Here is a 27536-nt window from a genome sequence, read left to right as displayed (position 1 = left end):
CTGAGGGAATCACGGCCGGAGTGTATACACATAGTAAACACTCTGGCCAGGATCGCTAGCGGCACTGCAAAAAACTGACATGTCATTTTTCTGCGTCTGCTATTTTTTTCTGCGTCAGAAAACCTGTAAGTGCACACAATGGAGCATGCGGCTCCCGCTGCACACTCCATTGTGTGCAGCAGGGAATTGGAATGCGGGCGTGCACGTATGCGCCCACATCCCAATTCATCAGGAGTGAAGATCATCTTCTCTCACACCGGCCGTTCTGTGTCCCGCCGGGGCACAGAACGGCTAGGGTCTTACGTAGTGGGAACATGGCCTAAACCTAGTGATAGATTGTCTTTGGGATGTTTTAGATGATAAGCATATAATTCATTTCCTAATGATGATCAATATCAATAAAATGAGCCAAAACAAAGTTTTCTAAGAGTGATGTTTTATTTCCTCTAATTTTCTCCGTGATGTTTGATAAAGAGAAGTAGATGCTTGAGGTTCTATTATACTTGTGTCTTCGGTATGTTTTCCGTGACATTTACAGGTTCTGAAAATAAAACATACATAGATTAAATAAACTTTTCAATTAGGCTGTTAAAGGATACCTCTCACTTCTTAACCGTGGCAGGATACTCTAAAGAAATCCGGCAGGTGGGCGGTCCTCCTCTGATACCAGCCATGGTACGGAATTCCCGTAAGCACCATAGACTGCATTGTAAGTGTATTACAATGCAGTCTATGGAACTTCTGGTCCATGGCTCATGTCAGAGGTGGACCGCCCACCTGCAGGATTTCTTCAGAGTATCCTGTCACAATTAAGAAGTGAGAGGTATCCTTTAAAAAGGTGGTAATGGCATTAGAACTAGACAAAATAGCGCATCAAAGCAAACCAAGTAAGTCATGAATTTTACATACAGAACAACTACTTTTCTGCTTGCATTAGGATCTACCTCTACGTGTATGTAAGCCTTATCTATCATTAGCATCATCATTATCATCATCGTTAATAATAATAATAATAATAATAATTATTATTATTATTATTACATAGACTATATTTTGGTGCATTTTTACAGTTTACAGGTACCATCACTACATGACTTTACATTAGGCCAGGGCACATTTGCTTTGTAGGTGTATGACCATCAGAATAGCACTTGTTTCCCCTTTTGTGTCTATGAATAATAAAAAGGAGACATTGAAGGAAGCTGTTTTCCACTTACAGGTAACTAAGTATCGTTTATAACCATAAACAGGAACTTACACTGTTGATCCAGGAGATGTAAGCAGACACTCTGGTGAACACTGTGGGTTTCAGGTAAGCATTACATCCAGAGGAAGACACAAAACTGGTCACACCATGGACTTGGTAGACACCATTGACAGCACAGTTCAGGGGTCCACCAGAATCTCCCTATAAGATTATAAATGGTTAGTGCTAGCAATAAGCGGGTTGTGTTTTATTTTCTAGTCAATTTTCTGAGAAAAACATTGGTTAATTAGTTTCCATGTCTATTTTGCTAAATCACAAAATCAGTATGTTACCTCTCATAAATCCATTAAATTATAATTTGGCAATACCTTGTTCACAGTAAACATATCAAATCCTATTTCAAATGATTTAAAACAAATTTAGAACTTGAAACATTCAGAAAATAAAATAAAAATAAGAACATGGTAAGACTTACTTGGCATCCAGCCTGTTGTCCATTACCGCCGGCACACACCATGGTGGATTTAACGGTGCTGCCCCAGTAGGAGCTGGTAGAGCAGGTAGAGTGGGCAACAACAGGCAGGGGGGCTTGCTGGAGGGTGGATGGCAGAGAGCCACCAGCTAGGAAAGTAAAGCAAAACTAAATGAAATGACTTCTATATGACATTATGGAATTCCTTAGAACTAGTCAAACTAATACTGAAGTGGTGAAGTATTTGAAACATACTAGTTTCTTAACATGTCCTGAATTGCAACTTACTGACGGTTCTTCCCCATCCGCTAATGATGCAGTTGTAGTTGTTGGCAAGAACGGCACCATCTGCTGGCAGTGTGGCCAATTTCACATAGCTGTTTATAGAAGCACTGGATGCCAGGTGGAGGACAGCAATATCATAACTGAAAGAGAATATAATAGAAGACTTTGCCATAATTGTCAGACACAGGGGCAGATTAACTTTACCATAGGCCCCGGGCTGTTTACCAAGCCTGGGCCCCCCACTCCACTGTAACTATGGCAGCACTAGCCTGCTGTTCATAAAATGGGATAGATAATGTCATGTTGCTCACAATTGTGCAAAATTGTGGTAAAAAGAAGCAAATGTTTACAAATCATGGCAAAACTGTAGCCAAGAGACAATACACCACTGAAATTCTAAGTCCTTTTGGGTAGCCACGGGCCCCCCAGTAGCTCTGGGCCCCGGACTACCGCCCGAAATGGACCTATTATAATCTGCTACTGGTCAGACACAATGAACAAAGGACTTTAAATGCAAATATGTTGAACCAAACTTGGTTGAATGTTGAGTTTGGTTGATCAACAAGCAGAGTCTAGCAAATTAGCTTAGGCTATGTTCACACAACCTTATTTTAAAGTAAAGAACAGATGCTGTTAAACTAGGTGTGAACATGACCTTATACAGTTTTTGAGGAAAACCCACAAGTGGATCCAGCAGGAAGCAGAAGTAGAAATCCCTCATTTATATTCCCCTTTTTGAATTCACCTTTAGTTTTGGATCAAAAACTGCAGCCTTATAGGGTTTTTTTTTCTTTCTTAGGATAGGGAAGGGTGAACTAAGAGACCATTTTTTCTCCTGCCTTTACTCCACACCACCATTCTCTCCAGAGATTAAACTTCATGGGTTTATGTCTTTTTTCAAATATATATATATATATATATATATATATATATAGTAAATTGTCTAATTTATAAAGAATAGTAAACTATTGTTGATTCTCAATGTTTAGTTTCAATCAGATACATACCCAGCAGCTACATTGTTGGTGTTCCAGCCTGAGTGGATACGAATAGTTGACACTGAGATGTACTGTTCGGTACCATCATTCTGGGATATGTTGTGATCTCCCAAGACCACCCGAAAGGTGTTGGGTCTAATTAACAGATATGAATATGTAGAGACATAGACTTAAGAGACTGTATGTAGACATGCTATGGGTATAAATACACATTATAGGCAAAGGACTTTAAGAACGTTCAAAAAGTGGCAACAGCAATGGAAATCAATGCCAAAGGCATAATTGTATGGCTATCTGGATGCTTCATATAGAAGCTGCCATTACTGGCACGTCTTGCTAAACATAACATAGCTGCCCAGAATATTACCTGTCCACACAGTGAGCGGCAGTCAGAACACGGTTAACACGGATCAGGGAGCCTCCACAGGTGTGGTACCAGCTGCCACCAGAGAGGTACTGGAGAGATACCTGCAAGGTGAAACACATTGGGATAGTTTTAACAGCACTGCCACAGAAACCAGTCCTCTACTTTAAATAAAAGCAAAATTAACAGCGGTTTAGAAGGAGAAAATTACCTTCATTTCTCAATGCCCCTGGTGCTATGGAAACATAACAGCAGGTTAGAGTCTTCTAACCTGCTGTTAGAGTTCCCCTTTAAAGTGTACCTGTGGTGCATTACTGTGAGGTGCGACCGGTCACTTGCTAGATGGTGCTATGTGACTCCACTAGTGTATTGGGTGGTCGAGATATAGCTCAACCAGGTTTAGACTTGTTCACAGCATGGGCTGGGATGATCCCTGACTTGTCCTCTCTAAGAGTACTTAGCACTGCATAGTGTGTGGAAGTGCTGTGTTCAAGAAAAGTGTTCTTGCGTCCCATGTGTGTGCATCCACTACCACACCTAAGACTACACTAGACTTGTCCTCTAACAGGGGACCTGGCATAAGCCAAGGTCCAACTTGACTGCTGTAGGGACTGTTCTGGCTTGCGTCCTTCCTCTACAGAAACCAGAGTAAGTCACTAAGTGTGGCTACACTTCCTCTCCCCATGAGACAACTTCCTACAGCACATGTAATATGTGCTGTGAGTGGGTGAGAAGAGAGTGCAAGAGAAGAAAGGAGATAGGTAGAGAGGAGAAAGAGCTCTCATTGGTGCACAATTCACAGAAACAATAACCCTTTAGTAACCTACAGCTGTGCAATACTTAAGCATACAATATATATACTAGTGACATCTAGTGGTAAAACTTAGGAACTACTTAATCACCACTACTACTTTGAAGTACAGGCTTTTGGTGCCCAAATATCCTTTCAAACACTCGTTCTCCTCACTTCCCACAATACCCCATTATACCTTACTAGACGAATTGTGGCCATAGGAAACCCTGTCAGTTCACACAATGAAGCAAGTGGCTCTGGCTGCTTGCTTCATTGTGTGCTGTGGGAGGTTCTGATGGGGACATGCGCTGATGCACCCGCATCAGAACCCTGCAGCCGGAAAGATCATCCGGCCGGTACTTAAGTACTGTCCAGGATAATCCGGGCAGAGACCAGCCGTTCCGTGACCCGGCCTAAGCATGCATAATTTCTCTTCTACTGTTCAAGCACACTAGCTCTATTCAGATCATGTAACAAAATGTCTGTCTTTAGATATGGGCTCATATGTATAATTTATGTGATCAAGCCTCCCTTCCACCAAACCCCTGCCAAGCTTTGTTTTAAAAGATAAAACTTTTTTTTAATGCTGGTAGTCTAGGGGCAGAAAAGTATACTATGATTTTATTTAGGGGGTTGAACTTTGCTTTTCAGAAATATAGCTCCAAATCCTTTGCTTTACACTGATATAAAAAAACTGTAGTAAAATTCTGCCTGTTTTTATCAGTCACTAGTGTAAGCTCATGGCATGGGAATTTGTACAGGTCCTATCAAATTCATTTATAAACCTGTATGCTTATAGCTCCCATAGTTGTAGTTTACACAGTCGTAGCTACTGAAAAGGTATTCCCATCTCAGTAAGTTCCCCCTATCCATATGACAGGTGATAATCGGTTGGTTGGGATTGAACACTGGAACTTCTGCTGATGCTGTGAACAGGAACATTATGCTCCCTGAAATGATTGTTGCGGACTTTGCCTTCATGGCTACTGCTCCATTTATTGTATATATAGCCGCCAAAAGTTTCAGAGTATTTTGTTTTAAATATTTGATATTTTCTAAACATGCAGTAACTATATAATACCCATAAAGCACTTATCATTACTTACCTGCCATGGCCAGGAATTTTTAGCTGCAGTCGTTCCTCCAACTACACGTGAATTGTCTTCAATGTAGCGAAGATTATCATCGCAGTGTCCTAGGATGGGATAGAATTGATAACAAATAATAATGTAAAACAAGTTAGCGTTTTTATGATATGGTTCTTAAAAGGCATTATCCAGCAAAAATCTGTATCTTTGAAATCACCTGGTTTCACAAAGTTATATAGATTTTTTATTTACTTCTATTTAGAAATCTCAAGTCTTCCCATACTTATCAGCTCATGTACTGTATGTCCTGCAGGAAATGTTCTTTTCAGTCTGACACAGTGCTCTCTGCTGACATCTCTGTAAGTGACAGGAACTGTCCAGAGCAGGAGATGTTCTCAATGGGAATTTGCTGCAGCTCTGGACAGTTCCTGTCACGGCCAGAGATGTCAGCAGAGAACACTGTGTCAGACTGAAAAGAACATTTCCTGAAGGACATACAGCAGCTGATAAGTATGGGAAGACTTGACATTTTTAAATAGAAGTAAATTCCAAATCTATATAACTTTCTGAAACCAGTGGATTTGTTGGTGGATCAGAGAAGCATTCTGGCTCCTGAGCACAGCAAGCAGCCTAAAAAGAGGTGCATTGTATTGTCATACTGTAGATATGCTGCAGTAACATGAGGGCGTATGCTCTTGCATCTTACCACCAAGGACAAAGGCAGCAAGGAAAAGGAATGTTAACATCTTGGATCAATTGTAGTAACCTGTGGAGTGCACTCCTGCACTCCTCTTTATATTGTTGGCAGCCCAAACCTTCATGTGTTGGGAACTGTGGCAGATGTTATATTACCAATATTTGCTATATCTTTATCTGTTTTTGTATTTTTGTCAAGGATACTTGGAACAATTGGATAAGAAGTAGTTATTTAACACAAATAAACACAGAATATATTCCAGTGATTTAAGCTGTTTCTCTAAACATTTCTGATTGCTGGGGTGTTGCTATAGGGGTTATATAATTGCAAATCCCACCTGGGTGCTGGACCTGCGGGGACCAAATGGCGCCTTCTCCCTGCTGTTATGTCCATGCCTGTTCAGACCTCAGTGTGGTCCTCTGCCCGTAAACTACAGCTGAGACTGTGCTTTTGGCCATGATTTAGAGTGCATGTGTCCTACCAGTCTGAACTCTGTCTGAATCCAGCACTTGTTGTATGGTGATTGACAGGTTCCGCCACACCCATCTGGTTTCTTCTGCTAGCCCTAGCTGGGCTGCAGATGGTTCAGACTGAGTAGTGTAGGACAGTTCCCTTGACAAGTACACTTGTAATCTTGGACATTGCTTGTGTCTCTTGTAGATAGAACTGGCATTTTGTATTGGATTGGATTGCTTAATGTTCTGACCTGTTTGCCTGTTTTTCTAATATCTTTTTTGCCTGCTGTTTTTGTACTGTTTTTAGCTGTCTTGTCTGGTTCTGTGTTTCTCTTACCTAGTGAAGGGACCGTCGCCCCGCTGTCACCATCCGGGTAGGGTCAGACTGGCTAGTAGACAGAGACAGTCTTGGCGGCCTAATGCTAGGGCTCACACTTTCTGTCTGAGGAGACCTGCACTTTAAATTATACATGACAGTTGAGGAGTTCTGGTACAGAGTTTTCATTTGGTTCTCGAATAGTAAACAGATTATCCAGGATTAGAAAAAGCACAGCTGCTTTTTTTGCAAAAACAGCACCACCCCTGTCCTCATTTGCTCCACTGCAGAATAAACCTGTCCTAGGTTAGTCCTGACATTTAGAAGGATTCTGCATAAGCAAGGTTTGAACCCAGATGACAGTTAAGGTCCTATTCCACGGAACAATTATCGTTCATAATGTCGCTCCAACGACCGCTCGTTAATGATCACTAAACAATTTTTTTTTGCGAATGATAACACATACTACCTATGAAAAAACAATGCTGGACAGTATTCTACATATATCAAAAAAATACTTTATTGATTACAAACAACAGAAATTAATTCTTTTGTTTAAAAACATATGTTTAAAAAGGGAGCTGAAAAACCATACAATACATGCATCAGATGGTATACAGGGCAGAGAGAAAGATAAAGATAATAAATACTATATTTCACTTATATATTAAACCATTGATGGTATATCACTTGGCCCACAGAGGTAGAAGGAGAAAAGAAGTGAATAATAAATGCAAATAATCAAGAAACAGTAAAGTAAATCTACACAACTAAGACTGCAAGTGCAGTTTAAAGTGCAAAGTGCAATGTAAAGTACAAACTATACAAGTGTATAGTACAACCTCTGGGTATGTAGTATATATACCTGCCCTGTACCACCACTCACCCAACGCTGCGTTTCGCTGTGCAAGCTTTATCAAGGGTCATGATAACACATAACACACATGGGAACGTGAATGATATATGTAGTGTAACGATTATTTTGCGGTCGTTACATGTTTTTTTAAAACGTTTGCCAGGGTTATCATGACCATACAACATGCCTTACGAACTGATTAGCGAATTATCTTTCAAAGACCAACGATTTTTTTTTCGACATGCTGAAAAACAATTTTGAATGACAATACAACAATTTCGCCTTTGCCGTTCGCTCGTTTACACCAATTCCACGAAGCGATTATCGTTAATGAGCGGTCGTTGGAGCGAGTTTATGAACGATAATTATTTCGTGGAATAGGGCCTTTACTCAACCTCTGGGCTTAGTACTGTTTAAGGCTCCTCCAAGTCTCTCACAATAGACAAGTGTCCTCTCTCTCCAACTCCACTAACTGAGAAGAACCCAGAACCCTGGCCTAAGCGAGGCCTGGCTGTCGACAGCAGCAACTCCTTCTCTGTGTCTCCCTTATTGCAGGCAACTGGACAAAGCCTCCTGGTTTCGGGGTGCTTTTTTACTCTGTCTGTTTTCTTTTAGTTAATTGAAAAAAGTGGGGTTGGACTTGCCAACTGTGGTAATGTGCTAGTGTGTTTAGAATAAAGAAATTAAGAAGATGCTTTTTAGACCATCAATAATTGTTAAGACCTTGTTAGAAGAGTCTTGGGAATCTGTCAGCATGGTACCTGTAGCTTACCTGTCCATGCAGCAGAAAATGTGCAATCTTAATGGGACCAAGTTCTCTCCGACCGTGCCGCGTTTTGTCACACCTCCTGTTAGCGTCAGGTATGGCAAAGGCAGTTGGCATGACCCCACTTACTGTCCCTGCCTACTTGCCACAGTCCTAGGCAACTGCGGAAAACCACGAAGGCGTTCCCTACTCTCAAAACGTTGAACACAAAGCACGGACAGACAAACAAACACACTAAGAGGTGTTAGACAAACCAGGTAAGCAACAGTCGGGGGCATAGTTCAAAAACAGTAAGCAGGAGAATAGTCGCGGTCAGATGCAGAAGGTCAGGAACACAGAGAACAGAGTAAATGAACATGGAGCTGAGCAGGCGAGTAAACTCTAATATTCAGCAGGGAAGTGAGCAGCCTGCTGCTACTTACCCAGAATCAGAGATTGGGTCCAGCTGATGATTGGGCCAGCTCTGATCCCAGCACCAAGCTCAGCTGATCAGATCTAGCAGTGCAGTAACCCCTGCACTGCCAGAGGTCTGACAAGCAAGGCAGGTGGAAGCAAGCAAGGCTGGAAAATTTGACAGACACAGTTGCAAAAAACACGGACAGAAACTCAGTGCTTCCTCGGCCATCCGGCACATAGTCACATTCCTAACACCTTCTCCTTGGTTCCTCCTCCCCTGAATAATAATTTCATATCGACCTCCAGTTCCTGCGCTGCTGATGACGTGCAAGTTTTGCTACCTAAATTCATTTAAGCAATGTAGCCAGCAAGAGCAGCACATGCGCACTGAGCAGTGAAGCTTACTTCCATCAATGTGCATGCGCCACACTTCCTGGTTACATCACTTGAATGAGTTTAGGACGTAGGACTTGCTCTTCATCGGCAGCACAGGAACTGAAAGCTGATATTAAATTATTATTCAAAAGGAGGAGGGATGAGGAAACAAGAAGGAGGCGTGAACGAGCGTGGCAAAGCTAGAGAGCTGCAACTCCTCTTTGACACTTGGTCACACTAAGATTGCACATTTTCTGCTTAGACAGATAAGCCACAGGTACCATGTTGAATAGGGTGGGTGTGACCTATATAGTCAGCAACCCAGGTTTTGTACTGAATAGTCCTAGTAGTCACCTCAATGCTTTAATTTTTTTGTGAATTGATTTAATTACCCTTTCATGTCAGCAATACATATATACATGTTCCTACTGCACATACCCCATGCAGTAGGAATGAACATATACGTTCCTGACTGTAAAGGGTTTGATGTGTGCGGGACCGCTGCAGTGAGAGTGGCCCCGCACACATCAGTGTCCCGGGAGCCCAGCATAATGACAGGCAGCTGCGATCCCCCAGCTGCCTGTCATTAACTCCTTAAACGCCGCGATCTATAGCGATTGCGGCATTTAAGGTACTCAGTGAAAGGAGAAGCTGCGGTGGTCCTGATCGCTTGTACCGATGGGCAGGGATAATCCTCAGTTCATCTGTCCTGTCAGATAGGCAATCTATGTAATAAAAAAGTTTTTAAAAGTATAAAAAAAAAAACTTATAAAGCCCCCTCCCAATAAAAGTTTAATATACCTCCTTGCCCATTATAAAAATAAAAATATTATATATCGTAGTGTACAGAATTGTCTAATCTATGAAAATATTACATTATTGTTCCGGCACAGAGAACGGCGTAAACGGGGGGGGGGGGGGGATTTTTTAGAAATTATACATCAGATTTTTTTTTTTTATAAAAAGCGATCAAAATTTGAAAGATATGAATAAAAACTAGAGGTCATGGTGCAAAAAATGACACCTCAACCAGCCCTATAGGTGGAAAAATAAAAGCGCTATGGCTCTTAGAACGTGGGGAGGAACATTGTATTAATTTGACCCGGACATCAGTGCATCTATGGGCTCGGTCTTCAGGGGTAAAATATTGAATTTATAAATCACAAAGTTGTAAATGTTAAATCTATGGTGATTCTTGTGTCATTCTTTCAATAGTTCCCATTGACTCCCACCTGTTCTTTCAGATGACTTTTCAGGACAAGCTGCTATGTGTGTGTATATCTATACTAGCTAAATGCACTTTGGTGGGTTTTTACACTTACGCTGTTTACCGTACCGAGATCAGCGATAATTTATGTAATTTGTGATAATTTAATAGTTCGGGCTGTTTAGCTAGAGGTATAACGAGTAGGAAGAGGGAGATTGTGATCCTGCTGTATAAAGTTCTAGTGAGACCATAATGTATCTGGAATACGGTGTCCAGTTCTGGAGGCCTCACGTAGAACATGTGCAAAGGCAGGCTACAAAAATGGTGAAGATATTAAGCATTAAACTTAGGAATGATTTAAATGTGTCATAAGAAAATAATCAATTGTTTAAAAAATATTTGTATGTTAAACTTTTTTTCTAATTTTCCATTTTTAATAACTATGCTATAAAATAATACTGATTTTTTGAAGTTTTCTTTTTTACCACTAGGTCTAAAACTAAACTTAGACTTTCTGCTCTGTCTGTGGTGATAAGAGGAGGCTGTTTTAACCCCTAGGCGACCCTGGACATACCCGTACGTCCAGGGCCGCCTCCATGTGTCCAGAGGAGGGCGGCATGGCGTCCGCGCTCTGAACCGCCGCGGTCCCGGGTGCCGCTCGTAGCCCGGGACCGTGGCTATAAGCAGGCACGGTCCGACCGCCGTGCCCTTTAATAAAGTAATCGGATGCAGCTGTCAAAGTTGATGTCAAACTTGATGCAGCCATTCCCTGGTGTCTAGTGGGGTGGATCGCTCCTCCAGGACGTTGTCCCGGAGGAGCGATCCCCACATCTGTTACCTCCGGGGCTCAGCGCCGTAACGGCGCTGATCCCCACTCAGCACTCGATTGCTTCCGGCTGCAGCAGCCTATCATATTGATCTATGCTGCATATCTATGCAGCACAGATCTCAATGAAAGATCAGTGTGCTTATACTAGAAGTCCCCCAGGGGGTAAAAAAAGAAAAAGTGTAAAAAAAAAAAAAAAGAAAGTGTTATTATCAATAAAAAGACCCCTCCCCTAATAAAAGTCTGAATCACCCCCTTTTACCATATTATAAATAAAAATAAATTAATTAATTAATAAACATGTTTGGTATTGCTGCGTGTATAATTGCCCGAACTATTAATTAATCATATTCCTGAGTAAATATATATGAGTAATTAATCTGGGCCAACCCTTGCCTGTAGTCAGAGAGTGCATATGTTCTTTAATCCTGATTTGTAACTTCCGTATTGTTTTCCCAATATAGTAATGGGCACTACATGGGCAAAACATAATATAAACCACATTTTTACTCTGACATGTAATAAAATTGCGTATCTCAAAGTGTTTTCCTCCTACTTTTAAATAAGCAGTATGTATCATTTGATGACAAATAGTAACAATTCCTACATTTATGGTTACCTTACAGTAACACAGCATCTAACCATGTTCCTACCTTCCTTTTACTATTTCATCCTTTAAGTTCTTACTTCTACAGAAGGAGATTAGCGGAGGGAACTTAGCTCTATCTTTTAAATGTTCATCTTCACTTAAAAGAAACCAATTCCGATGGATAATTTTTCTAATCTGATCCACCACTAGGCTATATTCCAACAAGAACACAAATCTCCTTTCCGTTTTGGTATTTCTCCTCTTATAAATAAGCCGATTCCTATCCATTTTCACTGTCTTCTCAAAAGCTCGTGCTATCACCAATTTAGGGTAATTTCTCTCTCTGAGCCACACGATCAACTCCTCTGACTGTTGTTAAAAACTTTCATAATCACTATTAATTCTTCTAAGTCGGATGAATTGACCATACGGCACACAGGTCTTCACATGTTGGGGGTGAAAACTCTCAAAACGGAGTAACCTTTAGTAAGGATTTTATTTTCCCTGGATAAATGCTGTAACATCAAGAAAATTAATTGATTCTCCCCCAAATTCTGCAGTGAATTTGGACTGCCTTTGAGAGGTGAGCACCACCTGAACCACTGGCGAATTGAACAAGTGTCAGTCACGATACTATGCCTATATGCTGAGACCTGTAGTGCTGGTTCACAAACTACATTTATTGGCATCCTGTGACAGGCTTCGTGTTTCTGTCTACAGGACACTGTAGTCATGAATTCAGTCTACTTTCCCTCCCACTACACTTTCTTATAACCCTTCCAACATAATGAGAGTGAGATGGCTAAATTCCTGACTAGAGTGTCCTGCACACAGGAACAGGTAGTCCCATACAGCAGTGTTTCTCAACTCCAGTCCTCAAGACCCACCAACAGGTCATGTTTTGAGGATTTCCCATACAACGAACAGCTGTGGCAGTTACTGGTGCGCTGACTATAATTATATCACCTGTGAAATCCTCAAAACATGACCTGTTGAGGGGTCATGAGGACTGGAGTTGAGAAACACTGCTGTACAGGATATACACCAGGGAGAAGGTTGTGCTGAAGGTAAAAGAGCAGACTGTATCAAAAGCAGAATGAAAGCATGACCACAGAAATGTAGTAAAATAATCTGATTTACCAATACATGTTTATTTGCTAAACAGTTGAAAATAAGTTTCTTCATCGAACAATCCCTTCAAGTGACCAATGCATTGAACAAACACACTAAAGACAGTAAAAGAGAAATAATTATTTTTTTATTTATTATCCTTGAAAATATTTTCACTGATGTTAAAACAAACTGATCAGATGTCACAATCTCTCTTTTCTCCAGTTGTTCATGTCTTGGCAATTTAGATGTTCTGAAAGAAAAGATGCACATGTGAAAAAACTATTTGAGGCCAACTACTACAACTAGCAATCAATACAGACTGTGCTTCCCTCCTGTAGAGCTTTCACACCAAGCTTCATAGAATTTAAGATGTAATGTTCTCATTGATAGTATATTCAATTTCCAAAAAGGTGGAGAAAAGAATGCAAGAAATTTGCAGATACTGTATAACCCCAACCAGGTACTCCTGACATAGTGCTTCTGTGTAAACTTACGCTGTTGATCCAGGAGATGTAGGCAGACACCCTGGTGAACACTGTAGGCTTAAGGTAAGCGTTGCATCCCAGGCCGGACACAAAACTAGCAATACCGTGGACTTGGTAGACACCATTGACTGGACAGTTGAGAGGTCCACCAGAATCTCCCTGAACAGAAAAGATGGATATACATTGGATAACATTGTTTTTTTAGATATAAATTGAAAGTATTTGAATTAGCTTTTACAATCAATGATTTTCAAGATGAAAATGTGCAGACTATGCTATTCTAAAGTAACAGAGAAATAATGAATGAATATGGGGTTTTGCCAAACTGAATTAGGATTATAAATTGGGACCATGTAAAATGCACCCCCCCTACCTGTTATATCACTAGTTTCTCCTCATTTGTATTTTATGTGTATTCTCATGTGGATGAGATTCCTTAGGGTCTCTCAGGCCCCAGGTTCAGGGGGAAGCTACTGTATATCTGTCTAGACTCTACAGTTACGACTCTGGGCTGGGCCACAATACTAAACTGACACCTTAATCTGTAGAAAACACTAAACGGTTCGGTACTTACTTCACACACACCTGTGCGGCCAACAACCCAGTGTGTTTGATTGTTAATACCAGACTGGCACTTGTATTGGGCGGCAGCAGTCTTCCCACCTAAATGGACCCTTACTCTTTGCACAAATGTGTGCAAGCTCTTTAGATTGTAATATATTTAATATATTCTTTACAATTCCTACAGGAATAAAATATTTTTGAAAATGATAGAAAGAAACAATACAAATAAGAAAAAGGCTGAACTTACATTGCATCCGGCCTGTTGTCCGTTACCTCCGGCACACACCATGGTGTTCTTAACAGTACTTCCCCAATAGGAGCTGGTAGAGCAGGTAGAGTGGTCAACAACGGGCAGGGGGGCCTGCTGGAGAATTGATGGCAGAGAGCCACCAGCTAGGAAGGTAAAGCAAAACAAAATGTTATTCTTTGGAATGAAGTTACTTCCATATGGCATTATGGAATTTCTTATAACTATTGAAACTGACTAGTCTATGACACTGGCATAAGACAGCATAGATCTTTTGTGCTGTCCATGCAGCACATCAGTGGAGGTTTTGAGGAAGAAGATGGTGGCAGACACTGTACAGTCTGGAAATCGACAGTGGCAATGAAGTGGAATAGATAAGTACATACATTTAGTATGTTTACCCCAACCCCCATGATAAATTGTAATTTTTACCAGATAACCCCATTACCCTTCCTCTCTAGTAAAACTTACTGGAAGTTCTTCCCCATCCGGTAATAATACAAGCATGGTTATTGGCAAGGACAGCACCATCAGCTGGAAGTACAGCCAGTTTTACAACGCTGTTCAGGCTGGCACTTGAAGCCAGGTGGAGGACGGCAACATCAAAACTAAAAGGAGAAAAAGGATGATAAGATTTGACAATCGGCAAGCACTTACATTCCAAGCATTAATGCTTTCTTTCCTGCAGTGCAAGATACATGAAGACGTAAAGTACATACTTGTCAATAGTTTGTGTTTGCCTCACTTACTGGTTATTTCTTTTTAGATTCCATGTTTGGCCAAAACTATATTATGTATAGCAATGATAATGTCGGAAAGCTTGTAAACCCTTCAAATGTTTCTATATTTCTCCATAAAATTAAACTGAAACTACATTGGATCTGCACATGTCCTAAAAGTAGATCAATAAAACAATCAAGTGAGTCAAAAATATTAAATTTGTTCAAATCTATCCAGGTTTTTCAGGACTCCCTCGGGTGACATCCAACTTTTCCAGACGCAGGGAGTATATGAATGTGTATTTGAAGCAACTTAAAGGGGTGCTCCAGTGTGGGGGCACTTTTTTGGGGGGACCGGGGAGGAGGTGGCTGAAATAAAAAACGTCCACTTACCTCCCCGGTTCCAGCGGCGGGTCCCGCATCACAGCGCTCCGGTGCCCGGTTCCCGGCCGCTTCTTGGTGTCTGACGCCGCCCGAGACGCTACGTCTCAGTGAAGGAGGCGGGATCCGTTTGAAGTCCGCTCGGATCCCGCCTCCTTCACTGAATTTTTGCTACAGAAATTGTTGTGCAGCCATTTACCTGTCTAAAATGGCTTTTGGATGGATTTATTTACTTTGTTATAGACAATGCATACATTTATGATAACAATAAATGGATTTATGCAACAATATATACTTTACTTACCCAGAAGCGACACTATTTGGGTTCCAGTTTGCATGCTTGACAATTTTGGAAACAGCAATGATCTGCTCAGTACCTTCATTTGCACTGAGGTTATGGTCTCCAAGTGCCACACGGAAGTTGACAACCCTGTTAAAGCGCAAGCAACAGGAATTATTTTGTATGGGATTAAGATAACAACTTCAAAATTACACTGCCTTTGTCAAGTGGACAGGGCTTACTGTGAAGTCAGAAAAAATGTTGGTATTATGTTAGGTATTAGTGAGCTACACTCTTTCCTTTTTTACTGTGATGTCAGCAGAAAGGGGCATGTCTTCCTGCTCACTCTTAAGTTATTACAATGTACGATTTACTCTAGACGGCTATTGTAAATTGTAGCAGAAATCGACTCTAGCTCTGAACTAGCTTAAATTTCAAAAACACTGTGCATCGGCAGCCACTGTATAAAAAAAGCATGTTCCGCTTAATAAATTGACTAAAGCTGAAACTAGCGGGATTTTACTTAAGTAGTCACAGTCCCTCGGTTTGATAGCCAATGAGATTCCTCATAAACTTGTAAATTCCTTGTTAACCAAAAATGACTACTTACCCCAGAAAAAAACAACTCCAAACTGTTCTAAAATCATGACCACTAGGTGGCCCACTTCCCTGCAATCTTCTGTCCACTGCCTGTTGAGGTGAAATCTGTCTCTAATAAGATCTACATCATGGCAAATCACAGGGGAGGTGTGGCAGGTATAACATGTGCAAGCTGAGTGGGTCTGCTTGCTGAAGATGATCTACACTGTTCCTCAAGGATTCTATACTATACGGGATCATAAAGGAAGCTATGTATATCATAGGGATCATAGAGGGGCCCTATTATATGGGGCACAAAGTGGGCACTATTACTGCATGAAGCAATACAGAAAAAAGTCTGTATAGAGGTAAAGATGGTGCTGAAGCGAGTAGCCAAAATGTTTGTCAGACAGATTCTGTGGAGATAAGTTGTGCTCGGGAGAAGTCTTTATAATGGCTGGACCAAATGGAGAAGAAAAAGGAAAGTGGACAACTCTGATGATAGAAGACGACCCCTGTGAGTTTCTGGATGTAACTGCAGTGTGCTTATGTATATGGGGGAGTAGAGTGGGAATACAATTAGGCTATGGGGGCCCAGGCACATTTTTCACTCAGTACTAATACTGTGTGACACAATAAAAATATTAAGTGTTTACTGTGCGATAAAGGGGCAGATCATTGAGGACTGCTTTGTGTGTCAGCTAGTGATGCAGCACATTACACTCTGTGCCCCCTCCAGAGAAAATGTGAAAGTGACATTGTAAAGCAAAAAATACTGTTCAACTCAGTTGATGCAATGGGTGGAGGAGATATATATATGTGGGCTGATGGGGTTTGTGTGCCAGGGCTGCTTTTCAGTCCCAATCAGGCTTTGGTACCTTGCGCACAAGTGCATCAGTAACCGCTTCTCCCTTCACATACCATCTAGTACTGTACTATGTAAATCAGCTCAGCACAGCGTCAGCCTGTTTAGACCGGTGCACTTTCTCCAGAACTGTCAGAGGACTTTTATGTGCTGTGCTGTGATTGGCCATTTTTAGCACATTTCTCTCAATTGGTTTTTAAGATGCTTTTCTTCTGTATTATCTATGACATGGTTATTTCCAAATACTATGGCAACAGCCTATAGTAATTAATGAATATGGTTTACCCCTCCTGTGCAACAGAGATGTCAGAATGGCTGATATGGGTAACTGAGCCATAAATCTAGACAATACCTGTCAACGCAGTGAGCAGCGGTCAGTACACGGTTAACACGGATCAGGGAGCCTCCACAGGTGTGGTACCAGCTGCTGCCAGACTGATACTGGAGGGAGATCTGCATGTAGAAAACATAACTATTACTATTCAGTAAAAAATAAACAACACTGGTGACATTACAGCAAATCTGTAGTAGAAGTAGTCATGCTGGATGCGCACAAGGGTGTAGATTAGAGATGAGCGAACCGGGTTCAAGTCGATCCGAACCCGAACGTTCGGTATTTGATTAGCTGGGGCTGCTGAAATTGGATAAAGCTCTAAGGTTGTCTGGAAAACATGGATACAGCCAATGACTATATCCATGTTTTCCACATAGCCTTAGGGCTTTATCCAACTTCAGCAGCCACCACTAATCAAATACCGAAAGTTCGGGTTCGGATCGACTCGAGCATGCTCAAGGTTCGCTCATCTCTAGTGTAGATCCAGCCCAATCACATCATCTGCTTGCAAAAGGAGGCCTCCAGCTTTTATCAGGAAGTGACTACTACTAAAGGAGGGTATCAGCACTTGTCCCTCTCAGGGAGCACCACAATCTCTCAACATAAAAGAATTAGAAAATCGCATAGAAATTATGGAGGCTGAATTTTCGATCAATGCTGACAGTGTTACAGTAATAATGTAAATCTACCAGAAATATACCTGAAGGTTAGAATTCCCTTTGCATATACAATCCAATGCCATGCTATTGTTATAAGAGTTATCCCCTATAAAAAGTAATTGATCAATGGTGCAGGGCAGCAGTGGGATCAACAAATATTAAGTGTTGTTGTTACCATACACTTAAGACATGTGGCCAGTCAATTATATAAGGGATAATTCATATTATAAGCTGCTATCGGATTGGTACACTTCTAAGGACACTGTTCTTTGTTGTATAACACCTGAATAAAATACATTGTTAGCATTTGGTAAAATAGTCACAGACCTGCCATGGCCAGGCATTGGGTGAAGCGTTTGAGCCTCCAACCACTCTTGAGTTCTCGACTACATCTTCTATGTACTGCACAGAGCAGTGTCCTACACAGAAAGAAAAAAAAAATCATAAAGGTAACATTTCCCATTAAAGAGGTACTGTCACATAAAAAAGTTTCATATGTCAGAGAGACAGTGTTCAGACCCTGACTGATCATGAGAACGAGTCGGGAGAACTTGCACCTGGCGTGGCCCTCTCCCGGCTATGTGTCACGTGACAAGATGGCCTCATAGTGAAGGTCTGTGAGGCACGTGTTTTCTCACTGACACAGAGAGAGGAGATGATCGTGCTGTCCACTTCCAGCTCATTCTATTGGTCGGTCAGAGTCTGACCCTGACTGATAAAAACGTTACATTTTAAACAAACACTTTAAACCATAATATTCAAAATCACAGAAAGGCTATGTTCCCACAACGTTTTTTTCAGCTCTGTTTAAAATGACGTCCGCTATTTTGAGTCTAAAATAACGGACGTTTTTCGAAGCCTGGCATCCCCTTAATGCAATGACGGGTGTTTGCACTTTATCTAAAGGCCCTATTCCACCAACAGATCTGACGACAGATTATCTGCCAAAGATTTGAAGCCAAACCCAGGAACAGACAATAATCAGAGAGCAGGTCATAAAGGAAAGACTGGATTTCTCCTCTTTTCAAATCCACTCCTGGGTTTGGCTTCAAATCTTTGGCAGATAATCTGTGGTCAGATCTGTTGGTGGAATAGGGCCTTAAGTTTGGGGTTACTAATTGCCCTTTGGTTGTGGCTTAATTGAAAAATCCATTGAATTTAATAGTAAAAACGGAGAAAGAACGGTGACAATAGAAGAACTGTGTGTGAACAACTAATACAAATCGTCCGCTATTTGCAAAAAATGTCCGAAAATAATGTTCATGTTCATTATTTTGACGTCCGCGGCAAAAACGTCCGTTTTTCAATGCATTGTGTGCATAGGACGTCCGTCTTCCCATTGACTTCAATGCAATTGCATTGAAGTCAGTTAAATTGCTGCAAAAACGGACGTTTTTTTAAATAGCGAAATCGGATGTTTTTTCTCCATTTTTGACGTTGTGTGAACATAGCCAAAGGCAGACTAATAAAGACAGGAATGATATAATAATTATACAATTTATATAATAAATTTAATGTATCACTGAATAATGAAGTGAAACATTAAAAACTCCTGTCCTTGTATCAAGACATTCCTCTAATTTGTCGTCTTTTGCCATGTCGGCAAGTGAAAATTAATGAGCTGAGTCATAAGACAATAATACAGAGATAACAACATATTACACAGTAACAATGGTCTAATCTGTAAATCCTATTACCACAGTGACAGCTTATTTCGCAAAAAAGATTTGGTGAAGAATCCATTCATTCTTTCATCATATATGCCAACATTTATTAAGCCAAAATCTGGATAGTGCCCTGCCCTGAAGATGTCCCAGGAACGTCCCCCAAATGCCCACTTTGTGGTGGAGCTAGCATAAACCTCACCTCTTCTGTGGTCCCATATTGCAAGATTCTGCCTCTAAAATAAGGATTATTGGTAAGTGAGCAATCGATTAATCCAAAATGCCCTCTGAGGCTATGTTCACACATAACAATTAATGCACGTTTAGTTAGCATTAGGGAACACGCACACTGCAGAATTTCCACAAAGACTTCAAGCCGATTCCGCCAGGCTGCCTCCGCTTGAAGTTATGCCCGTTCCATAGACTCAATGATAAAATGATATTTGACATGTCAATTCTTGAGGCAGACGGCACAATTTGCCCGCAGATATCATTGAGTCTATGGAACTTCAAACGAAGGCCGCTGGGCAGAATCCACTTAAAGTCTCAGTGGAAGTTCTGTAGTGTGCACGAATCCTTAATTAGTTATCTTTTGGCAAAACCACATCAAAATAACACTAATTAAACTCTATGGGGGAGATTTATCAAACATGGTGTAAAGTAAAACTGGCTCAGTTGCCCCTAGCAACCAATCAGATTCCACCTTTCATTCCTCTCAGACTCTTTGGAAAATGAAAAATGGAATCTGATTGGTTGCTAGGGGCAACTGAGCCAGTTTCACTTTACACCATGTTTGATAAATCGCCCCCTATGTGTGAACATAACGTTTTATTAGTTAGCACTATTTTGCAGAGAATTGTGGAATTAATTGCATAAGAGCACTAAATAACAGTAATTAAACACTCTGTGTGAACATGCCATTAACCCCTTAGCCCAAACATATTTTTATTTTTCTATTCTCAGAGCCATATAATAGTCATATAAAGGATTGTTTTTTGTGGGACAGGTTGTACTCTTCAATGGGGCCATTTTGAGATTCATATAACTTATTGATTACTTTTTTAAAAATAAATTTGGGGGGAATAATGGAAAAAAAATTGTCTTTTGTCTATTTTTATGCATTATAAATATACATTGTTCACTGTGCGGTAAAATTAATATTAAACTTTCATTCTTTGGCTCAGTATAATTACAGTACAATTAAATGAGCAAATGTATATAGCCTGTTTTATGTTTTACTAGTTTAACACAATAGAATCATACATATCTTATTAAACTTTTTAAATTACTCATCTTCTAATTGCTCATATATTACATTGTGCTACTACTGTGGTGCATAGTATTGTAACTGGCAGCATGGCGGACAGGCCATCTATAAAGCCATGCTTCGTTGAAAGGCACCCAGTTGCCATAGAAACCCATCGGCAGCGGGCGGTTACTTTGCTGGACTGCTGATAGGGTGACACTTTTGGATCTGTTACACGCCAAGAGGTTTCTTCAGTCCTGGCAGTTAGTGCAGAGAGCCTGCTGGAGGGTCTGTCACAGTGGCGGCCTGGCTGAAGATACAGTACAGAGCCAGAAGAGAGAAGAGCCAGGAGAGAGAAGAGCTATCCCCCGCCCAGATCAGGTGAGTAGGAGGTGTTGTTTTGTGTTGGGGCACATCAGAGCAAGGGTATATACAATGGAGGACATTACAGCAGGGGTAAATACTATGGGGGACATTAAAGGGGTAGTCCACCCAAAAAAAATTTCTTTCAAATCAACTGGTGCCATAAAGTGCCAGAGATTTGTAATTCACTTCTATTAAAAAATCTTAAGTCTTCCAGTACTTATCAGCTGCTGTGTGTCCAGCAGGAAGTGGTGTTTTCTTTCCTGTCTGACCCAGTGCTCTTTGTTGCCTCCTCTGTCCATGTCAGGAACTGTCCAAAGCAGCAGCAAATCCCCATAGAAAACCTCCCCTGCTCTCCAAACTGGAAATAATACAACTTCCTGTTGGGCATACAGCAGCTGATAAGTACTGGAAGACTTAAAATTTTTTAATAGAAGTGAATTACAAATCTCTGGCACTTTATGGCACCAGTTGATTTGAAAGAAATTTTTTTTGGGTGGACTACCCCTTTAAAGCAGGGGTATATACTTTGGGGCACATCAGAGCAGGGGTATATACTATGGGGGACATTACAGCAGGGGTATATATACTATGGGAGACATTACAGCAGGGGTATATATACTATGGGAGACATTACAGCAGGGGTATATATACTATGGGAGACATTACAGCAGGGGTACATATACTATGGAGGACATTACAGCAGGGGTATATATACTATGGAGGACATTACAGCAGGGGTATATATACTATGGAGGACATTACAGCAGGGGTATATACTATGGAGGACATTACAGCAGGGGTAAATACTATGGGGGACATTAAAGCAGGGGTATATACTTTGGGGCACATCAGAGCAGGGGTATATACTATGGGGGACATTACAGCAGGGGTATATATACTATGGGAGACATTACAGCAGGGGTATATATACTATGGGAGACATTACAGCAGGGGTACATATACTATGGAGGACATTACAGCAGGGGTATATATACCATGGAGGAAATTACAGCAGGGGTATATACTATGGGGGCACATTACAGCAGGGGTATATACTATGGAGGCACATTACAGCAGGGGTATATACTATGGGGGCACATTACAGCAGGGGTATATACTATGGGGGTACATTACAGCAGGGGTATATACTATGGGGGACATTACAGCAGGGGTATATACTATGGGGGACATTACAGCAGGTGGTATATACTATGGAGGACATTACAGCAGAGGTATATACAGTATATAGCCTGTGTGCCGCATATGCTTTATACTGTATATAGTCTGTGTGCAGCATATGGTATGTACTGTATATAGTCTGTGTGCAGCATATGGTATATATTGTATATAGCCTGTGTGCAGCATATGGTATGTACTGTATATAGTCTGTGCGCAGCATATGATATATAGCCTGTGTGCAGCAAATGGTATATACTGTATATAGTCTGTGTGCAGCATATGGTATATACTGTAGTCTGTGTGCAGCATATGGTATATACTGTATATAGCCTGTGTGAAGCATATGGTATATATTGTATATAGCCTGTGTGCAGCATATGATACGTACTGTATATAGTCCGTGTGCAGTATATGGTATATACTGTATATAGTCTGTGTGCAGCATATGGTATATACTGTATATAGCCTGTGTGCAGCATATGGTATGTACTGTATATAGTCTGTGTGCAGCATATGGTATATACTGTATATAGTCTGTGTGCAGCATATGATATATAGCCTGTGTGCAGCATATGATATATAGCCTGTGTGCAGCATATGGTATATACTGTATATAGCCTGTGTGCAGCATATGGTATGTACTGTATATAGTCTGTGTGCAGCATATGGTATATACTGTAGTCTGTGTGCAGCATATGGTATATACTGTATATAGCCTGTGTGAAGCATATGGTATATACTGTATATAGCTTGTGTGCAGCATATGATATATAGCCTGTGTGCAGCATATGGTATGTACTGTATATAGTCTGTGTGCAGCATATGGTATATACTGTATATAGTCTGTGTGCAGCATATGGTATATACTGTATATAGTCTGTGTGCAGCATATGGTATATACTGTATATAGTCTGTGTGCAGCATATGGTATATACTGTATATAGTCTGTGTGCAGCATATGATATATAGCCTGTGTGCAGCATATGGTACATACTGTATATAGTATGTGTGCAGCATATGATATATAGCCTGTGTGCAGCATATGGTATATACTGTATATAGCCTGTGTGCAGCATATGGTATATACTGTATATAGCCTGTGTGCAGCATATGGTATATACTGTATATAGCCTGTGTGCAGCATATTGTACATATTGTATATAGTCTGTGTGCAGCATATGATATATACTGTATATAGTCTGTGTGCAGCATATGGTATATACTGTATATAGTCTGTGTGCAGCATGTGGTATGTACTGTATATAGTCTATGTGCAGCATATGATATATAGCCTGAGAGCAGTGTATGAGATATAGCCTGTGTGCAGCATATGATATATAGCCTGAGAGCAGTGTATGAGATATAGCCTGTGTGCTGCATATGATATATAGCCTGAGAGCAGTGTATGAGATATAGCCTGTGTGCAGCATATGATATATAGCCTATATATGTCATATGCTGCACACAGGCTATACTGTATATTCCATATCATGGGCTGCACACAGCTGTGTATTTTAATCCTAAGGGTACGTTTACATGTACCATATCCGATATATACTCTACACAGCCTTTAAATACTTTCTGGTTGCTCCTTACTGCTTCAGCTAGTGTACATGGTTGGGAACTGAAGATGGGACTTAGACTTGCAAGTCCAGGTTCTGCCTGTGATTCACAACTCCATATGCTGCTGTGGTGGCTAACACTGTGAGCAAGAGCGCACAGAAAGTGCTGAAGTGCTGTGTTCTCGCATTGCATTATTAACATAAACACAAAGTGGGAATACACCCCTCCCCGTCCTGTCTCTAGGGCCTGGCATCTTCCTCTGGACTGCAGCCTCTAGTGACCATCATATGCAGAACAGAGGAGGATGCTGAGCCATACAGCCAAGAGTGAGGAGGGGTAGGTGCTACAGTAAGAAGCCACCTAAATAGAGCACTGTATGGGTTATATTTGAAAAAAAAAAAAAAAAGGGGGCCCCCCAACAAAATTTTCGCCCAGGGCCTCCACCAACCTTAATCGGGCCCTGCTACTAACATAGACTAGCTTCACACAGCATCTTTTTTTGGCCGTTTAAATCACGGACGTCATTGCGAAATAGCAGATGTTATTTGGCCTCAAAATGACAGACGGCCAAAAGGGCGGCCATCAAACGGACAAAAAAAGATGTTGTGTGAGCCTAGCCATATGCTGTTTTCCTTGTCGTGATTTCATTTTTTACAAATACATGTTTAAAGCCAATTACCCACTGTAGAAATCTATGTTACGTGTAATTATAGACCAGCTTACCGCACAGGACCAGGGCAGCAATCACAAGAAGCTTCAACATCCTGAACAGGTTGTGGAGATCTGATAGGTCTCTGTATTACAGGTGCTGCTCTTTTATACACCTGGCAACCGGTACTGGGAAATACCTTAGATGTGACAGCTGCTAGGGTGCTTGTATTTGCTTGTGAACAGTTACATGGAAAATAGACAAATCAGATAATTTTAGATGCACTATTAATAGGAACAACAAACTAGTAAGAAAGTAAAGGTTACTTGAATTCACTATGTAGACAAAGTATTAGCAACCCATCTATTGCAGCAGGTAGTAGTTCAATGTAGTCTAACAGACTTTTTGTAACTTAATAACTCCAAATTAAACGGTAATGGAACAAAAAAGCCACTTTTTAGCTTATATTTACGGTTAACCTGCCCCACCAGAAGCATATAAGATCAACTGATGGGTCACCATTATACAATGGGGGACCAAAGCATAAGCAAAAAAACAACTTTATGTAGAGCTGACATTTAAGCTAATTACTTGCTTGTTAGACCATAATGCGTACGACCCCCATTGGATTATGCACGTTATGGTCTCATTGCGTGTTCCTATCCATGCACTTCTGCATTAAGATAGGCAATCACAGCTGATATGGCAGCGGGCCGTCATGACAGGTGCACTTTAATATGAATTCATTTGTTATGCATATTTATAATGCCAAAAAAATGGATGTGCACATGTTCTGTATATTTTAAAGATAGGTCCTCTGAATTATGTTCTCTGGAGGACCAGAGAAACACCTCACACACTGCTAGGCATAACATTGGTGGGGGGTCTGGTTTACAAATCCCATAGCCTGTTAAGGAAGGATTTGTCCCCCCATTCATGGCACTTATTTATTAACAAACTTTAGATTGATTGGATGAGTGGACCACATCAGGACATCGGGGAGTGTGGAGAGATAAGCATAACATGTTTATGTTTACTAATATGGCAACAACATATTAGAAATGAGCTGAATAACCCCTTTAAATGGATTAATACTTGCAGCTGTCAGTAGAGGGAGCTCTCTTCATATATATCTACAAGCCCCACACTTTACAGATCACAATAATAGGAAGGATAACATTTATCAAGGGTCCATTCACACATTTCGTAGCACATTACAGGATAATAAGCTCTGGTGCTCCACTCACTGATGGGCTGCTAGGCCAGTTATTTCGTTGTGATTGGCTGAGCGGGCTGTCACAGAGTGGAGTACTGGAGACGGCATTGGGGGAGCACAAACAGGTGAGAATGGCTGCTTTATTGTTTTTTAGTACACCCGCAGAACAATTACCTAGGTTCTACAAGGCTATGGACTCCATTCTGACAGTGGAATGCCATAGACTTTAAAGGGGTTATCCAGCTCTACAAAAACATGGCCCCTTTCCCCCCACTCTTGTCTCCAGTTCAGGTGTGGTTTGCAATTAAGCTCCATTTACTTCAATAGAGCTGAGTTTCAAACTCCACCCAATCTGGAGACAAGAGAGGGGGGAAAAGTGACCATGTTTTTGTAGTGCTGGATAACCCCTTTAATAGTAATCATTATCAACGAAATCCACTGAAACTTAAATCTGCTGCAATAGGTTATGTGTGAATGGACCTGAATAGTAGATGATCGAGCACTCGGCATACTTCACTAAATCATGACATATTTTTCCAATAAAACATAGCATTGTTAAAACATAGGCCTTAATTTCCTAATGTGTCTCTGCTAGAATTTGGTTAAACACGTGGTGCACAGGGCTTTTCTCCACTTTCATTATGCATTATAGACACTTTTCTGTCACTCTTCCCAATGGTACAAAATGGGGGCATGGCCTACTTTGCACCCTAACTGCACCTGGCAGAAAATTCTGGCAGACTTCAAGTCAAGTTTCCCAAGTGCTGGATCTACTACTGAAATGGTTTCTTTCTCCAACTGCACAATTGCATCTGTACATGTTCCATGTTGGTGGAAAGGATACTGGAAAATTGTAGAGCCAAAGACACCAGGGTGAAAAATTCTGCCGAGACGATTCGTGGCTGAAAGATGTCTTCATAGTGGTCTGGGGCAGATGGAGGAGAAAACTAAAAGTAGAGGGCTTTAATCTGAGAAGATCTCATGTACTGTAAACTAGAAGGGTAATATTTGGGTTTTTGTATAGTGGTATTATTTATGTGGTGGTAACATATGGTGGGAAGGCATTATTCGACTGCATAGTGATATTAGATGGTGACTATATATAGGGATGAGGGATGAGGGTGTGCAGCTATAGTAACTCTTTCATTGTCTTGTACTATATACTATGCATCTGATTTAGTTACTGCAAGGATATGCCACCAATTTGTGACTTCTGGGATGCCCCAAACCTGAGAAGAGAAGGGCTGTAGCACTGATGTAGTGTTATTATGATGTTTTGGCCACCCCTTATATTCAAGGAACTGCAGCAAAGCCCCATTCAAATCACAAGTACCTCCGTAAAGGATTTGGAGGGGACCCAGCAGTGAATCAGCAATGTAGTTCTGTCTCTCTCATGTTTGGGGTCCTAGAGATTGTGTTCTAGCCATCAGGCAGGAATAATCCTTTGACAGATATAACTGTTTAACAAATTAGTCTACTTTTGTTTGGAGTATTAATTTTTTTTCATGGTGTAATATTTTCCAGGAAACTGGTGGCAGCCGGATCTTCTATACATAGAAGTATTTATTTTACAGTCACCAGTAGTACACAGTTCATTGCGATTCCACCAACTATGTTGCTACAACAATAGAAGTGGTTGTTCCAGTGCTGATTTAGATATTCCTATCTGTCTCCTCAGTACCAGAGCAGAGAGATAGGAATAACAACTTATGTTGAATATTTGTTTTAATTCGAATG

At 40.9% G+C, this 27536-nt stretch overlaps 2 protein-coding genes across 2 annotated transcripts; both read right to left on the bottom strand.

Moving 5' to 3' along the window:
- Positions 1-419: 419 nt before the first annotated feature.
- Positions 420-5999, bottom strand: LOC138792646 (chymotrypsin-like elastase family member 1). Its single transcript, XM_069970307.1, has 8 exons — positions 5914-5999; positions 5226-5314; positions 3330-3430; positions 2972-3097; positions 1968-2104; positions 1683-1828; positions 1259-1408; positions 420-541 (listed from the first exon to the last, which is right to left on the bottom strand). The coding sequence occupies exons 1-8, from the start codon at positions 5951-5953 to the stop codon at positions 533-535; spliced, it is 798 nt and encodes a 265-aa protein (XP_069826408.1). The 5' UTR covers positions 5954-5999; the 3' UTR covers positions 420-532.
- A 6927-nt stretch (positions 6000-12926) lies between these two features.
- On the bottom strand, positions 12927-24761 carry LOC138793598 (chymotrypsin-like elastase family member 1). The gene is made up of 8 exons (XM_069972236.1): positions 24658-24761; positions 18244-18335; positions 17276-17376; positions 15504-15629; positions 14571-14707; positions 14100-14245; positions 13298-13447; positions 12927-13053 (listed from the first exon to the last, which is right to left on the bottom strand). The coding sequence occupies exons 1-8, from the start codon at positions 24695-24697 to the stop codon at positions 13045-13047; spliced, it is 801 nt and encodes a 266-aa protein (XP_069828337.1). The 5' UTR covers positions 24698-24761; the 3' UTR covers positions 12927-13044.
- Positions 24762-27536: the final 2775 nt, after the last annotated feature.

The sequence above is a fragment of the Dendropsophus ebraccatus genome, chromosome 5 (assembly GCF_027789765.1).
Source record: "Dendropsophus ebraccatus isolate aDenEbr1 chromosome 5, aDenEbr1.pat, whole genome shotgun sequence".
NCBI lineage: Eukaryota > Metazoa > Chordata > Amphibia > Anura > Hylidae > Dendropsophus > Dendropsophus ebraccatus.
This window is presented reverse-complemented; position numbering and strand designations above follow the sequence as displayed.

What these genes read in the sequence shown, in the direction of transcription:
- LOC138792646 (XM_069970307.1), bottom strand. Translation starts at nt 5,953, where the DNA reads ATGTTAACATTCCTTTTCCTTGCTGCCTTTGTCCTTGGTG. An exon ending in AAAATTCCTGGCCATGGCAG is followed by an intron (nt 3,431 to 5,225) that starts GTAAGTAATGAT and finishes TTCACCTTGCAG; the next exon opens with GTATCTCTCCAGTACCTCTC. An exon ending in GCCGCTCACTGTGTGGACAG is followed by an intron (nt 3,098 to 3,329) that starts GTAATATTCTGG and finishes TCTGTTAATTAG; the next exon opens with ACCCAACACCTTTCGGGTGG.
- LOC138793598 (XM_069972236.1), bottom strand. Translation starts at nt 24,697, where the DNA reads ATGTTGAAGCTTCTTGTGATTGCTGCCCTGGTCCTGTGCG. An exon ending in GCTGCTCACTGCGTTGACAG is followed by an intron (nt 15,630 to 17,275) that starts GTATTGTCTAGA and finishes GCGCTTTAACAG; the next exon opens with GGTTGTCAACTTCCGTGTGG. An exon ending in CGGATGGGGAAGAACTTCCA is followed by an intron (nt 14,246 to 14,570) that starts GTAAGTTTTACT and finishes TTACCTTCCTAG; the next exon opens with CTGGTGGCTCTCTGCCATCA.